The sequence below is a fragment of the Narcine bancroftii genome, chromosome 13 (genome assembly GCF_036971445.1).
Source record: "Narcine bancroftii isolate sNarBan1 chromosome 13, sNarBan1.hap1, whole genome shotgun sequence".
NCBI classification, from domain to species: domain Eukaryota; kingdom Metazoa; phylum Chordata; class Chondrichthyes; order Torpediniformes; family Narcinidae; genus Narcine; species Narcine bancroftii.
In genome coordinates, this window is record NC_091481.1 from 70,074,662 (window position 1) to 70,091,591 (window position 16,930).

At 41.4% G+C, this 16,930-nt stretch overlaps 2 protein-coding genes across 9 annotated transcripts in view; one reads left to right on the forward strand and one right to left on the reverse strand.

Moving 5' to 3' along the window:
• Window positions 1-16,930, forward strand: part of foxred2 (FAD-dependent oxidoreductase domain containing 2) — a 170,200-nt gene that overhangs the window by 93,270 nt on the left and 60,000 nt on the right. The gene's annotated exons all lie outside the window — the stretch shown is intronic.
• txn2 (thioredoxin 2) overlaps window positions 1-16,930 on the reverse strand; it is a 33,979-nt gene that overhangs the window by 1,810 nt on the left and 15,239 nt on the right. The window contains exons 2-3 of the mRNA XM_069909958.1: window positions 13,938-14,209; window positions 5,678-5,801 (exon numbers count right to left, since the gene is read on the reverse strand). Coding sequence (XP_069766059.1) covers window positions 5,678-5,801; window positions 13,938-14,209 — 396 coding nt within the window. The remainder of the gene's footprint in view (window positions 1-5,677; window positions 5,802-13,937; window positions 14,210-16,930) is intronic.

Sequence of the window (16,930 nt, forward strand, 5' to 3'; positions counted from 1 at the left end):
GACGGCAAAGTCCTCCTCAGCGACAAGATCTCCACCCTCAACCGATGGTCAGAACACTTCCAATCTCTTTTCAGTGCCAACCGCTCAGTCCAAGATTCCGCCCTGCTCCAGCTCCCTCAACAGCCCCTAAGGCTAGAGCTGGATGAGGTCCTCACCCAGGATGAGACATACAAGGCAATTGAACAACTGAAAAGTGGCAAAGCAGCAGGTATGGATGGAATCCTCCCCAGAGATCTGGAAGGCTGGCGGCAAAACTCTGCATGTCAAACTGCATGAGTTTTTCAAGCTTTGTTGGGACCAAGGAAAACTGCCTCAGGACCTTCGTGATGCCATCATCATCATCACCCTGTACAAAAACAAAGGCAAGAAATCAGACTGCTCAAACTACAGGGGAATCACGCTGCTCTCCATTGCAGGCAAAATCTTCGCTAGGATTCTCCTAAATAGAATAATACCTAGTGTCGCCGAGAATATTCTCCCAGAATCACAATGCGGATTTCCCGCAAACAGAGGAACTACTGACATGGTCTTTGCCCTCAGACAGCTCCAAGAAAAGTGCAGAGAACAAAACAAAGGACTCTACATCACCTTTGTTGACCTCACCAAAGCCTTCGACACCGTGAGCAGGAAAGGGCTTTGGCAAATACTAGAGCGCATCGGATGCCCCCCAAAGTTCCTCAACATGGTTATCCAACTGCACGAAAACCAACAAGGTCGGGTCAGATACAGCAATGAGCTCTCTGAACCCTTCTCCATTAACAATGGCGTGAAGCAAGGCTGTGTTCTCGCACCAACCCTCTTTTCAATCTTCTTCAGCATGATGCTGAACCAATCCATGAAAGACCCCAACAATGAAGACGCTGCCGGTACCGCACGGATGGCAGTCTCTTCAATCTGAGGCGCCTGCAAGCTCACACCAAGACACAAGAGAAACTTGTCCGTGAACTACTCTTTGCAGACGATGCCGCTTTAGTTGCCCATTCAGAGCCAGCTCTTCAGCGCTTGACGTCCTGTTTTGCGGAAACTGCCAAAATGTTTGGCCTGGAAGTCAGCCTGAAGAAAACTGAGGTCCTCCATCAGCCAGCTCCCCACCATGACGACCAGCCCCCTCACATCTCCATCGGGCACACAAAACTCAAAACGGTCAACCAGTTTACCTATCTCGGCTGCACCATTTCATCAGATGCAAGGATCGACAATGAGATAGACAACAGACTCGCCAAGGCAAATAGCGCCTTTGGAAGACTACACAAAAGAGTCTGGAAAAACAACCAACTGAAAAACCTCACAAAGATAAGCGTATACAGAGCCGTTGTCATACCCACACTCCTGTTCGGCTCCGAATCATGGGTCCTCTACCGGCATCACCTACGGCTCCTAGAACACTTCCACCAGCGTTGTCTCCGCTCCGTCCTCAACATTCATTGGAGCGCCTTCATCCCTAACATCGAAGTACTCGAGATGGCAGAGGCCGACAGCATCGAGTCCACGCTGCTGAAGATCCAGCTGCACTGGGTGGGTCACGTCTCCAGAATGAAGGATCATCGCCTTCCCAAGATCGTGTTATATGGCGAGCTCTCCACTGGCCACCGTGACAGAGGTGCACCAAAGAAGAGGTACAAGGACTGCCTAAAGAAATTTCTTGGTGCCTGCCACATTGACCACCGCCAGTGGGCTGATATCGCCTCAAACCGTGCATCTTGGCGCCTCATAGTTCGGCGGGCAGCAACCTCCTTTGAAGAAGACCGCAGAGCCCACCTCACTGACAAAAGGCAAAGGAGGAAAAACCCAACACCCAACCCCAACCAACCAATTTCCCCCTGCAACCGCTGCAACCGTGTCTGCCTGTCCCGCATCGGACTTGTCAGCCACAATGGAGCCTGCAGCTGACGTGGACATTTACCCCCTCCATAAATCTTCGTCCGCGAAGCCAAGCCAAAGAGAACAGGCCTAGAGCTATCAAACATTCCTCATCCTTGTGAGCCTCCTCAGAAATCTCTCCTATGTCAGCACATCCTTTCTTAGACAAGGAGTGCAATACCCCAAGCGAGGTCTCACCAGTACCTTACAAAGCCTCAATATCACATCCCTGCTCATTCTATTCCTCTTGAAATGAATGCAAACATTCCATATCCTTCTTCACCACTGACTCCACCTCCAAGTTTACCTTCGAGATATCCCAGGTCCCTTTGCACCCAGGTATTTTTCATTTTCTCCCCACATAAAAAAAATATTCTGCCTGTATTTCCTCTACTAAAGTGCACGACCATACCCTTCTGATATAGTTTTTCTGTCCATTCTAATTTTTATTTCTGAAACCAATTCCATCTTCCTTTCAGGAAATAAATTCTCAATCACAACTTTCTTCAGGAAACCAGATTGTTTTTCTGGTTTGTTGCCAAAACCTCAAATCTGCAGCTCCTTAGTTATCAAACCGATTTACAATTCTGAACATTTCTTCTTCCTTTCCTAGGAACAATCCCAGCTTCCCCTTCACTTCAGAAGTACAGGGATATCACTAGTCTAGTGCTCAAGAATACTAAAACCCGAATTTTATTGCCTACTATCTCATATTCAATCTATATCAAATACAGTCCATACCCTCTTCCACAATTGATGCGAGCCAATTGCTAGTTTAAGATATGCAATTAAAAACAAAGCTATTGAAAGAAATGGGAGAAATGACGGTGATACAGAATTGGCTCAAGGATGAGCTCTGATCTAACTACATGGAAATCTTAATAGCTACACTGCCTATATTCCTATTGACACTCCAATCCATTTATCTGTTTCACCCAGTGAGGTGGAAATTGTACATACAGCAAGATCCCAAACTAATTCCTTGGTTTTGGTGACGTTGATTAGAGAAGGCATGTTGATCAATGTACTACAAAGAGCCCCGTTGGGTTTTGTACACCTGCCAAACCTGGCTAATGGGCCACTTCTTGTCTCACTCAAGAGGTTCCAACACTCATTCAGCTGAAGCCATCAAGGCAGACAGCAAACTATTTTAACTTCGAACGAAGTATGCCCCAACAAGCTCAAACCAAAATAAGAACAGAAAATGTGAGATGCACTCAGATCAGGCAGCATTCTTTAATCAGAAATGTCAATTGTTTCTCATTTCAGAGATGCTATCTGATCTGCTGAGTTTCTGATATCTTCTGTTGAAATTTCCAGCATCCCCACTTTTATTTTCATTACTATAAAATTACCGTTCAAGAGGAGAAAAAAATGTAGCTTTTAAGCAGCATGGGGTCGTGGGCCAGAAGGGCCTGTTACCACGCTGCATGTCAAAAAAAAAAATTAACCCACATATGCCCAGTGAGGCTCCTCCACTGGAAGAGCGATTCAAACAATCTAACCTTTAACTATTATGTTTTGTGCCTCTAGCAGGTGGTGTCATTGGCAAGAATAAGTTGCCTGCAGTAAACGTGCTTCAGGAACTGCAGCACCACACAACTCACCAGGGTTTCTGTTGACTCTCTCCATTCACTGATATAATCAAGTGACTTAGTGGATTTTGTATTAGATTTTTATATCTTTGAAAAAAAACCTTTGATCTGGATTTTGCAGCCTGGAAACAGATTATATATCAACTTTTCAAAAGGAATTAGAACAAATAATTTGGTAGAAAAAAAAGCTTTCAGCTATAGGTGAATGAATAGTGGGAATATGGAAAATTTCTTTCATAGGCAATGATAAACCAATATCTACCTCAGACTATCACAGACTAAGTGACTGCTTTCAATTAGATACAGTTCCATTCAGATGTCCTAATTCTGCTCAAGGGTCCAAGAATGAAAGATGAAGCTCACTCATAACCCTTCCATTTTCTGTTTTAAATCTTTTTTGATTCGAGAGCCCAAATCTACAACACTGAAGACAGCAAGATGGGATCATGTAAACCTCCAATCGAGCCTGGAGTTAATCAGATACATCTGCAGATGCTGGAGTTGTAGTGTAATACTCAAACGAAATGGAGAAACTTAGCAGATCATACAGCACCTATAGGGTAACCAATGTTCAGGCCACATGTTTATCCATGGCCTCGTGCACTGCCAAAGAAAAGCTACCCTCAAATTGGAGGAGCACTGGGTACTCTCCACCCTGACGGCATTAACATTAACCTCCATTTTCCATTAAACCCTGCCCCAAGTCTCTCTCCTTCCCTATTCCTCTGATTGGTTTCTTCCAGCTGCCTACCCTCTTCCCTCTCCATTCAGACCTACACTGTCCCCCTAATACCTCAGCTTTTTTCTCTTCCATCCTCCCACCTATGACCTCTTTCCTGTCAGCCTGGGCTCGTCCCCCCTGCCCCCACCTTTTTTATTCAGGTGCCTGTCTGGTTTTTTTTGGCTCATATTTTGACAAAGGGCTCAGGCCTGAAACTTCCTATAGATGCTACCTGACCTGTTGAGCTGTTCTTTTGTGTGCTGAACTTTTGAGCATTGTTCTAATCAAGTCTGTCCACATACCTCAATTCTTAGGAATTCAGCTCAGGTCAAACACCAATTATCTGCCTGTTCAAATTTACTGAATGTTGGAGATAAAAGTGAACAAGGTTCACTGAACACAAATTCAACAGGTCTGTTAAGTTACTCCTGAATTAATCTGGGCACGCAAATATGAACAGGCAGAAGAGGATTTAAGTTAATAGAGTACAACGTGAATAAAGCAGACCAAGATTCCCTGCACAATCAGGACATAAATCCTCAGATTTGCAGGACTGTTCTCCTTTACTGGTTAAAGGATGTGCAAGATTTGAAATTGGGCTCAATGCAAGATTGCAATTCAGAGGCCAAGTGCTGGGGCTTCCAGAATCAACTCATATCAGATTTATTAATCTATTTCTTTCTATAATACAAGTCCCAGCCCTGAGAGCAAATGAACTTTGTGCCTAGAGACTAGCTCAGAAATTAACCCTTTCAACTCTGTGCATCACACCTGAACATTGTTCGCCTTCCAACTTAACCAAAAGAGTAAAACTTCTGTCTCCAAATCATGGAGATTAAAAATAAAGATCAGGTTTGAACTGAACTGTGCAGCTGCAGGAGTTGTGGGAGCACTGGAGGTGAATCCATGGATACTCAGTGACCTGGGGGGGGGGGGGGGGGGGTGGGGGAGACAACAACTCTCTTTTGCTTCTCTTTCACTTTCACTGATTGCAAGGTGAACCGGACAAGGCTAATGGTGAATCTTTTGCCTTATGGGAGACTAAAGACAATTTTGTGTCATGTTGCATTTCTGTTTTATTACATGATAATAAGTATCTGTAACTCCACCTGTTGTGGCCTCAATGTTCCCAACTCTTAGCTCCTCAAATATCCAAGCTCTTGGTATTACTCTAATTCTAGCTGACTGAGAGGTAATAATGCAAGAGATTGGTAGGTTGATCCACTAAGGTTCGAGCCAGAAAGATGAAGATGGGTGTCACAAGCTTCACGAGTTTGATTAATATTGTGCAAAGAGAATGGGAGTGTATTGTATTTACTCTTTAGTTAGGATCCATACCGGATCTCATACTGGGTACAAGAGGAGGATCAAGTCCTATGAATGTGTTGGTTCTTGCATTTAAAAGTTTGGAATGATTTTGAAACTTTAAAATCATGTGGGAAATGCTAGTTTTTATAAACAAGCCCTCTTGCCCAGCAGCAGCTAAATCACATGCCCATACCTGGTACTCGCTGGCAAGGTCGGTGTGATCATCGATATCCACTTTGGCCATAAGGACTTTCCCTTCCTGTTTTACCACCATCTTCTCAAGCCTCGGACCGATAATACCACAAGGTCTGCACCAACTGTAGAGCAGAAAGAGGCGGTTGTGTGAACAAGAGCAATCATGACCCAATCAGCATTTGTCTCAAGACCCCATTAACATTTAGAACACAACTTTCAATAACTGAGCAGCATCTCAAACCAATGGTCTTCCAATTAGATTATACACACCAAAGGCTGAGAGTCTAGCTAGTGCATAGAAAGAATTTCTTCATGAACTTGATCCTGCCCTCATACAATATTTAGAGACATTCAAAGGGAGATCAATACACAGGGATCAGAATTTGGGACATTTGCTGATTTTCACCTTTTAATACCAGTTAGAAACTAATCAAACTTGCAGTCAACCCAGAGGAAGTCAGATGATAGCAGGGGAGGGGTGGGGCAAAATTAAAACCAAGGCCATCCTCCCACTGTGCATATGCCTAACGATCCCTAGACACAAGTTCTTTCAGACCAAGAGCTAAATTTGAGCCTCATTATTTTATTCTTCTGACCTATTCCCTTGGCTTCCATAAAACAGGATTCACTCCTTAAACTTTTCTCCAGATGCCACTCACACCAGCTAACTTCTCAACACACTTTCCAATCATAATTATGGCCTCATCTATGGCTTGATATTAGTATTAGATCTGATTAAAACTTTACAGCTTACACACCCTGGAATGTGTTTTACTTGGCAGCAGCCATCTTGTAATGAAACAACGTTGATGAACTTGGGTCAATGCCTGATCTTTTCCGACACATCCAATTACTTCTTGGGAACAATTAGATATCCTGTTTTTAGTGCCAATGTACATTGCCCCACCTTTCATTAAATATCAGTAAATAGTTTAATTGCAGAGCATACCCTCCCCTAACCCCACTGAGCTGATGAAGGTCTGATCTCTGGGGGAATTTTGTAACAGATAGAATAGTCAGCCTGAAGGAGTGAACAATTAAAACAAAGTCGGAGAGTGAACTTTAAAAAAAAAGTGACATCCCAGCTACCACTCCAGAAGAAGCTCCAATTGCATCTCTAATTCTTATCTTTTATTCCCAGTGACTTTGCACATCGCAGGGATAAACCTGACGTGCAGTGAAGCTGGCACTAATGACAAATGCAGCGCTGCAAAGGACAGTGGAAAGAGTCAATTGTGATTTTTAAAAGTGAAATGGATAATTACAAAACAATATTGTAGAACTGTAGGGAAACAGCAGAGGTGTCAGTCTGACCTTGGTCAGGCTGGCACAGATACAAGGCGTCAAATGACCTCATTCTGGTTTGTACAATTCCATGAAATCAGAAATAACCGCATTTCCTGAGGGACTGACCAGAAGTTAAAAGGTTGTCCTTTCCTTCCTCCACACCTCCCCTAACATTTGGTGGGGTTGATAGTTTGAGCCAATTCTGATACCTTTTCGGTAATAGATACAAAGCAGTTGTCAACTTTTGTTACCAAATCTAGTCATTCCCTTCTATTTATTTTTTTGGACACCTTCAGCTATTTGAGCACAGGAGGCCCAAATGTTCATATCCAAATGGAAAGCAATCTAGAATCTATGGCAGCAGTTAGCTCAGCGCAGTTACAGCGCCAGCGATTGGGGTCCAAATCTGGGGCTGTCTGCAAAGAGTTTGTACATTCTCCTCGTGTCTCTGTGGGTTTCCTCTGGTTTCCTCCCACCCTTCAAAACGTACAGGAGGTATAGGTCAATTGAGTGGCACATGGGCCAAAAGGGCCTGTTACCATGCTGTATGTCTAAATTTGAAACGTTCAGGACATCTAGACACTTTATCCCCTTCATCCCTTCAGCTACACCAAAGTATGGAAGCAGGTTGTAATTGCTCACTGCTATTTTGGTACCTTGCTTGTATCCTCTGGACAATTGCTGTGTCCTTGATCAGCAACAGTCTACTTTCAAGTTGAAGTGCAAACCATATTATTGTTCTTCCCACAGCCCCACAATTTATTGGAACCACATTTTCTACAGATGAAGGTAGTTCTTAAAAACTAAATTGACCATCTCAGACCCGAGAATGTCCTCCTCATAACTGACTAGCTACTTTTGGGAATTATAGCTCTCACTTCTGGGCAAGGGAGTGAAACAATGACAAGAATACATCTCCTATTGTGCTGGGAGCTCTTTGATCTATGCTGGTACTACCCCTGCAAAGTGAATAAAGGAGAATACAAACTTGCAGGAAAACTCTGCAGTTAAAATATTCAGAAAGTTTGAGTTAAAATACATATTTTCATTCATTATTTTTCAAGATCATACAACTGTCTGGATATGAAAACTGCAGATCTTCAATTAACTAAGTGCATTGTGGGAGATCAGCTCTATCTGCCACAATAGCATGGATCTCCCATGACCACCCATTTCAATTCCCCGTCCCATTCCCATGTTGACATTGCTCGTCCATGATCTCATGCACTGCCAGGCTGAGACAACCTACAAATTGGAAGAACAACACCTCATCCTGGGATGAAGGGGTTGACTTATGATGAAAGATTAAATCGTCTAGGATTGTATTCGCTCGAGTTCAGAAGAATGAGAGGAGATCTTATAGAAACATATATGATTATGAAGGGTATGGATAGGATAGATGTAGGAAGGTTTTTTGAGCTGGCCAGGGAAACTAAAACGAGAGGACACAGTCTCAAGATTCGGAGAGTAGATTTAGGACAGAGATGAGGAAAAATATTTTTTCCCCAGAGAGTAGTGAATGTTTGGAATTCTCTAGCCAGGGAAGTGGTTGAGGTTGCCTCATTAAACATATTTAAAATTCGGTTAGACAAATTTTTACATGATAGAGGAATTAGGGAAAATGGGGAGAAGGCAGGTAGGTGGAGTTAGGTCATAAATTAGATCAGCCATGATTGTATTGAATGGCGGAGCAGGCTCGATGGCCAACTCCTGTTCCTACTTCCTATGTTCCTATCTGGGGACCCTCCAACCGGATGGCATTAACACTGACTTTGATTTCAATAGAACCCTCTCCCCATCTTTCCCCATGTCCTTTTGCCCCTCTCTCTCCCCTTTTCCCTCCGTCTCCTTTACCCCAACTCTGCATCCACAGAGCCAAACCACCCACCCTCCCCCCTTAAATTCTCACCTTTCCTCTCTCCTGGCCTCTCCAGATTGAATTAACACCTTTTATCTGTTGGCCTGCACTCCTTCCCCTGCCCTTTGTTTTAATTCAGACGCCTGAATTAAAAGAAATTAGCTTGAAGAAGGGCTCAGGCCTGAAATCTCGAATATATCTTTTCCTCCTATGGATACCCATGAGACCAACCGGTTCCTGCAGCTTTTCTATTTTCACTAATGATAATCCCAATGGCAACTCTACTCAATAATTCAAAATTCAAAGAATTAGCAGTTAGGAAGTGACTAATCCCAAAATGGTGATGTCACAGATGTTGGTGTTAATTCATAGACTTCCACACATTTCCATCAACTGTGTCAGAGATCACACATCCCCCAACAGAGATCAATGAAAACCAAGGAATTTTACGAGCAATTATACCGAACTGTGAACGAAGAGAAAGAAGACAAAATAGATGAGTTTCTAGCTAAAATTGAACTACCGAAATTGCAAGAGGAGCAAAACAAATTTGAAATAGAGCAAATACAGGATATATTAAAAAAGCTATCAAATAATAAAACACCTGGAGAGGACAGACTCCCAATAGAATTCTATAAAACATTTAAAGATTTATTAATTCCTCCTCCTGGAAGTAATGAACCACATTGAAGAAACACAAAACATGCCAGATTCATGTAAAACAGTAATACCAAAGACGGGGAAAGATCCACTAACACCAGCATCATATAGACCAATATCTCTACTTAACTCAGATTATAATAGCAAAACTATTAGCAAACAGATTGGCCAACTGTGTACCAAAAATAGTAAAACTAGATCAAACTGGATTTATTAAGAAAAGACGAACAACGGACAATATCTGTAAGTTCATTAACTTAATCCATGCAGTACAAGGAAATAAGATACCAACAGTGGTGGTTGCTTTAGACGCAGAGAAAGCCTTTGACAGGGTAGAATGGAATTATTTATTCAAAGTATTTATTCAACCTACCAGAGAAATATATTAATTGGATTCTCTCTCTTTGGCTTGGCTTCGCGGACGAAGATTTATGGAGGGGGTAAATGTCCACGTCAGCTGCAGGCTCGTTTGTGGCTGACAAGTCCGATGCGGGACAGGCAGACACGGTTGCAGCGGTTGCAGGGGAAAATTGGTTGGTTGGGGTTGGGTGTTGGGTTTTTCCTCCTTTGGATTAAAGCATTATATAAGGGACCTTTGGCGAAGATTACAGTAAATGGATATATAATCAAACCAATTTAAATTAAGCAGGTCAACTTGGCAGGAATGTCCACTATCTCCCTCACTGTTCGCTTTAGCTATAGAACCCTTGGCAGAACTGATAAGAACAGAAAATAGAATAAAAGGGATAAAAATAAAAGAGAAGGAATGTAAAATCAGTCTATTTGCAGATGACATCATAGTATACTTAACAGAACCAGAATTATCAATAAAAGAATTACATAAGAAATTCAAGGAATATGGTGAAATATTGGGGTACAAGATCAATGCAAATAAAAGTAAGGCGGATTTCACAAAGTTTAAGAAAGGATCACCATTTAAATGGCAAACACAAGCAATCCAATACCTAGGTATTAGACTAGATAATAATCTAGGCCATCTATATAAATTAAATTATCAGCCATTAATGAAGAAATTACAAGATGATTTAGAACATTGGAAAGATTTACCATTAATACTGATAGGAAGGGTAAATTGCATTAAAATGAATATCTTCCTAAGGATACAATACCTATTTCAATCGTTACCAATTCCCTTAATAGAGAAATTTTTCAATGAGCTAAAGAAAATAATAAGGAAATTCTTATGGAAAGGGGGGAAACTGAGGATAGCGCTAGATAAATTAACAGAATGGTACAAACAAGGGGGCCTACAGCTACCAAACTTTAAGAATTATTATAGAGCAGCACAATTAAGATATCTATCAGATTTTTATCAAACAAGGGAGAAACCAGATTGGACCAAGATAGAGCTAGATAAAATGAGGGAGAAGGTACCAGAACATATACTTTATAAGTGGGATGAAGAACTGGTGCAATATAGAAGTTCACCAGTACTGCACCATTTACTCAACTTATGGAAGAAGATTCACATAGAAAGGAAAAAAAACAAATTACCAACTACCAAAATTATTATTGACGCAAAATCAACTAATCCCTTTCACAATAGATAACCTTTCCTTTAGAGAATGGAAGAGAAAAGGGATCAAAAGAATAGAGATCACACATCCCTTTCTTTTCAGCCAATTTTTTTCTCTTCCATGAACTTTATTTCCCTTAAATGCAAAAAAGGGTCAGTGACGATCAGATTGAGATGTTTAAACCACGATAACTAGATTTTACAAGGGCTGATGCAGCAAAACTGTGTTTTCCAGCCACCAAAAGCTGAAAAGAAGGAAGCATAATATTGTTAGGAGTTGGTCCACAAGTACTTCCTGACACAGCAATTAAAATGTGAAACTTCCTCAAAATGATGTGCCCATATGTCTCTCGTAATTGCAATTTTCAAACATTGAAACAATAGCTGGTAAAACAAGAGTGTAATAAGTTACAGAACAAAGGTATTGAGATGCAGATCAACCCCTATCCAATGAAGACAGCAGAACACATTCAAGAAGTTAAATGACAGAAACACAAAGACTTGAAGGTACCAGAATTGAGCAAACAAGGAACTCAGCAGAACTGGGCAGAAATAGTTGGTCAACATTTATTCACTAACCCTCATCACCACATCCATTCCCTATCAGGAAGGGCTCAGGGCTCTCCACTCCTCTTCTGGAAGTGAAGCAGTTTTGTCCCCATTTACTTACACCCTCCTCCGCTTGGCAGAACCTGTCTGTACCAATTACACCTGCATTTTTATAGGTTATATGGAATGGCTTGCCCATTTCCCATTAATTCCAGTCTTATCCTGTCAGTGACCAACTTCTACTTTAGAAGTTCCACCTTTTTAATAAATCTAGAAGCCCAATTTTTGTTATTTGCTGGTTTATTCTAATGTTCTACTTGTTTTTAGTTGGAATACTTTAGCCTGTCACTGGTCCTCACAACATTCTTTCAATTTTATACCACCCCAACTTCCTTCATCAAAACAAAATGCTGGAGAAACTCAGCAAGTCGTGCAGAGTTTTTTTATGTAGCAAAGATAAAGATACATAAACATTTCAGGCCTGAGCCCTTCATCAAAGTATGAGCAAGTCCAGACTCAAGCCTTAAATACTGTATGTGTACATCGCTTGGGTATACTTCTTTGGGGATATGGTTCAGTTAAACAACACCAAGGTGGAGGGGACTGCTACCCCTCTACCAAAAGACTCCTCAACCACAAACTCAATCAGGGACTCATCCATCAGAATCCTCAACCACAAACTCAATTGATTTTTTTTCCTCTTTGCATTGCACAGATTTTTTTTACATTCCTTTATTTGTTTACATATTTTCTTGAGCTGTTCTTTTCTTGCACTTCCAATGAGTGGCAATTTTGCTTCACCAGCAAGAAAAATAATCTCAGGGTTGTATGTGCTCTGACAATAAATCTGAACTTTGAACTTTAAAGCAAGCATGCAGGAGTGTTTTCTTTGCTCCTTTTAATGAGGGACAGAGTAGTGTTTGTGCAGACAAAAGCGAGGCCCAATTTCACACAATGTCAACAGATAATTTAACTTCAAAAAGTGCGTATATGCATAGAATTAATTAGTTAAGAGAAGAGTCAGAACATTACTTTGAAGTACATAGGTTGGGATGGAAGGCAATGATTCGGAAGCTATTCTGATCAGAATTATACCCAAGTGTCGGACACAGACAGTAACATTTAGCTTTGTAATGCAGCTCTTCTATTCTAAACCCACCGTTTCCTACCTGGTAATGTCCCATAGACCTTATTTTACATTCCCCAAATTCACTTTCAATATGGGAACAATGCCGCTCATCAAGGATGTAGGAAGCCTTTTATCAACCCTGTCGTGGCTCAGGCAGCCAGTTTTCTTCCTTTTCTTTCCACCACATTAATAAGTTCAGACATGTTCTCCATCTCGTTCCATAGCTATCTATCTAAGGGGAAAAAAAGTACAACTCACAAGTATATACTTGCTGAATAATTGCGATGTAACTGCTTGCGATATGGATAGACAGGAATTATTAACCAAAGTAGCTTTTTTTAGAGTAGCTACAAAGCAGAAAACTGGCAGCCAAATTAGGCTCCAACAAACAGCAACAGAAATAACCAGATTATCTGCCTTAACAATGTTGGACAAGGGATATTTATTGATTGGAGGACTTGCCATTCTTTGAACAGCCCTTGTAGATCTTTTCTATCCATGTGAGTTCAGCTCCTGCATCCATTGCAAATGCTGGGTTCTGTTTGTCCTATTGTTTTGTCATAAGCAAGAAAATACACTCAGTGGGAACCTGAGCAAGTTTTAACATTTTTTAAAAATTGTATAGGCCCTTGCAGCCCTTGAGCCCAAGCTGCCCAATTACACCCAACTGACCCACACCCCGGTACGTTTTTGAAGGGTGGGAGGAAACCAGAGCACCTGGAGGAAACTCACACAGACACAGGGAGAACATACAAACTTCTTACAGACAGCAGCAGATTCGAACCTGGGTCACTTGGCGCTGTAACAGCATTGCACTAATCATGTCGCCCTAGTTCACAAACAAAGGATGAAGGAATAGAAGATTTCTGCTGGAACAAGGAGTGGGAGGAATGTGATTGCCTGGTGTATTAAATCCTCGCAGGAATCAATTAGACCAAAGGATGTGTTTACATAAACTTGCTACAATATTGGAAGTTGCATTGGATCGGAATTTTGGATCACTGTGAAAATATCCAGTTACGACATCGCACTTCAGAAACAATGTCAACACCTCTCACAGAAGAGATGAGAATAATATGAGAGAATGATTCTAACCTCATCCACCTCGAGAATATGTCATCCATTTCCCTCTCTTGCACCTTCATTAGAGATGGGAACTACTCCCAAAAGCACATCTGAGAGGAGCTGAAGCAGGTCTGCGGCAACCCAAAAAAATGAAATCAAAAGCGTAAACTCACCTTGCATAGAAATCCACCAAGATCGGTTTTGTACTGTTGATGACTCGATCAGTAAAATCTGCCTGGTCCTGTATGTTGAAGGAAACTCCACTGTCGTGACCAGCACAAAACGCTCTGGTGGTGGTGATACTGGCTCGGTGGTGAAAGGGAGGCTTGGTGCCACGCCAGCAAAGGGAGTTCAAGGCTAGAAGGTGCGCTGAGGATCGAGACCGAAGTGGGCACTCCCAAAGGGTCGCTGATACGAGCCTTCTTGCCAAAAGCCTATGTGCCATCTGCAAAGATAGACCATTAGCATTAAGATATGCAAATGTGAAATACATTAAAGCAACCTTTAGTTAAGTGCAACTCACATTTATATAGAAACATTCAGCCTCTTGAAATTTCTCCTTCATTAACAGCATGATTGATTGATTGTTCTTCAAGATTCAATTTATTGTCATGTAATAAAAGCACTGCAATATTGCACAGAATTTGTTTCCATCTGCCATAATACCAGATTGTGCAGAATACAAGGTGGAACTACAATGAAACCCTTAAATAAAAACAGCTTAAATTCATACAAATCAAGAACATCTGATCAATTCTGTGCTCACTTAGCTATGCTGAATAATAATGGGAATGAGGGGTGGTGCCGCAAAGTCCGCAACAGCTGCATGAACAACCTTATCCCCACAGGAAGACAAGGAAATCATCAAAAACAGCGTGGCGGTTAGCACAATGCTGTTACAGTGCTAGCGACTGGGGTTCGAATCCCACGCTGTCTGTAGAGTTTGTACTGTGTTGAAGTCACCCCAGTGACTAGGTGGGTTTCCTCTGGGCGCTCCGGTTTCCTCCCACTGTTCAATTGGGTGTAATTGGACGGCACGGGCTCTTGGACTGAAAGGTCCTATCACTGAGCTGCATGTCTGAATTTAATTAAGAGGGATACAAATAAAATATTGGAGAGCTGAATGTTCTACTCTTCTTTATATGGCTTCTCCTGACCAAAAGAATCATCTTAAAAATAAAATTAGAAAAAACGCAGATAGAGGAGACTGGAGATGCTGGAATCTGGAACAAAATAAAACAATCTGCTGAAGAAACTCAGCAGGTCAAGTAGCATCATGGGAGAAAAAGAACTGTCAAAGTTTCAAGTCAGAACCTTTCATCAAGACTAGAGGGGAGATGTGAGAGGGGGGGGGATGGGGGGGTGGCTTGGGAGGAGGGAGGGGGGAGGGAGAAAAAGTCACTGTAAATGTGTGGAAAAGAAAAAGTGTATATCATGGCTATTGTGATTTATGGTGTGAAAAATAAAAAATTTAAAAAAAAAAAAAAAAAAAAAAAAAAAAAAAAAAAAAAAAGACTAGAGGGGAGATGGAGGAGTCACGTGATGGAGTAGTGGCCGGACGGTGAACTCCAGCCCTCTCCAGAAAAGTCGGGAAAAACAAGAAAAAATACAAAGGCACAGAAATACAAGTTAAAGAAAAGTGAGTATAAAGGTGGAAAGAAGATGGAGACAAAAGGAGAAAAATCAAAATCAACGGAAAGAAGAGAGGAAGAGAAGACAACGGAGGAAAAAGGTGAAGGCCTTACCTGTCCGAAGAAGCCCGCTGTGGAGAGAAAACCCCACTACCTCAGGTCGGTAGAAAGAGAACTACAACAATGGCTCACAGAGCCGAGTAAAAATGCGCAACCGCGCATGCGCGACTCCTCGCGCATGCGCGATGCGCATACAAAAAAACACACCGACGGGAGGGGGGACCAGCTGGGGAGTCGATCTCCACAGCCGGCAACGACAGCTGCAGAACACCTGCAGCAAGAAGAGAACACAGAAGACAATGGAAACAAGAAAGAAGAGGAGGAAAGTGCATCAAAGAAACAACAGATGGCCAACCCAGAGGAAGAAGAAGAGGAAGAGTATGGTGAAATAGAAGAAGAAAAGAGAGGCAAGGTAAAGGAGGTACTTGCTCTTGTTAGAGGATACATGGAGTCATTTAAAGAATGGCAAACACAGGAATTCAATGATTTAAGAAGAAGAATAAACAACACAGAAAAGAAAATAAATAAAATGGATATGACCTTAACAGAAATGGGGAAAAAAATGGACAAGATGGAAGAACGGGCAATAGCAGCAGAAATGGAGGTAGAAGACTTAAAAAAGAAATTGGAGGAATCTAATAAAAAAACTAAAGAGACACAAGAATTACTAGCCCAAAAAATAGATATAATGGAAAATTATAACAGAAGAAATAACATAAAGATAGTGGGCCTCAAGGAAGATGTAGAAGGCAAGAATATGAGGGAGTTTATAAAAGAATGGATCCCTAAGGCCCTAGGATGTCCAGAACTACAGCAAGAAATGGAAATAGAAAGGGCACATAGAGCATTGGCCCCTAAACCACAACCACAACAAAAACCAAGATCTATTGTAGTAAAATTCCTAAGATATACTACAAGAGAAAAGGTACTGGAGAAGACAATGGAAAAAGTAAGAGAGGGCAACAAACCACTGGAGTATAAAGGGCAAAAAATCTTCATTTATCCAGATATAAGCTTTGAACTCCTAAAGAAGAGAAAAGAGTTCAATGCAGCAAAAGCGATTTTATGGAAGAAAGGATATAAATTTACACTGAAGCATCCTGCGGTATTGAAAATATTTATCCCAGGACAACAAAACAGACTATTCTCGGATCCAGAAGAAGCACGAAAATTTGCAGAACAATTACAAAAATAGACTGAGGGATGAAGACGGGTAATGAGAGCAAAAATTATCACGATTGATATGTATGTGGGTAAAGACAAAAATAGACTGAGGGATGAAGACGGGTAAGGAGGGTAAAAATGACCACGATTGATATGTATGCGGGTAAAGAGGTATAAGAGTGAATAGAGACAATGGGCATATGTGAAAATATCTGTAATTAGAGGAAAACATAGAAAGTATAGACAAGAATTAACAAGAGAAGGTAATGGAATAGAGAGAATAAGGAGGGAACTAAAAGAGTGACCTTTGT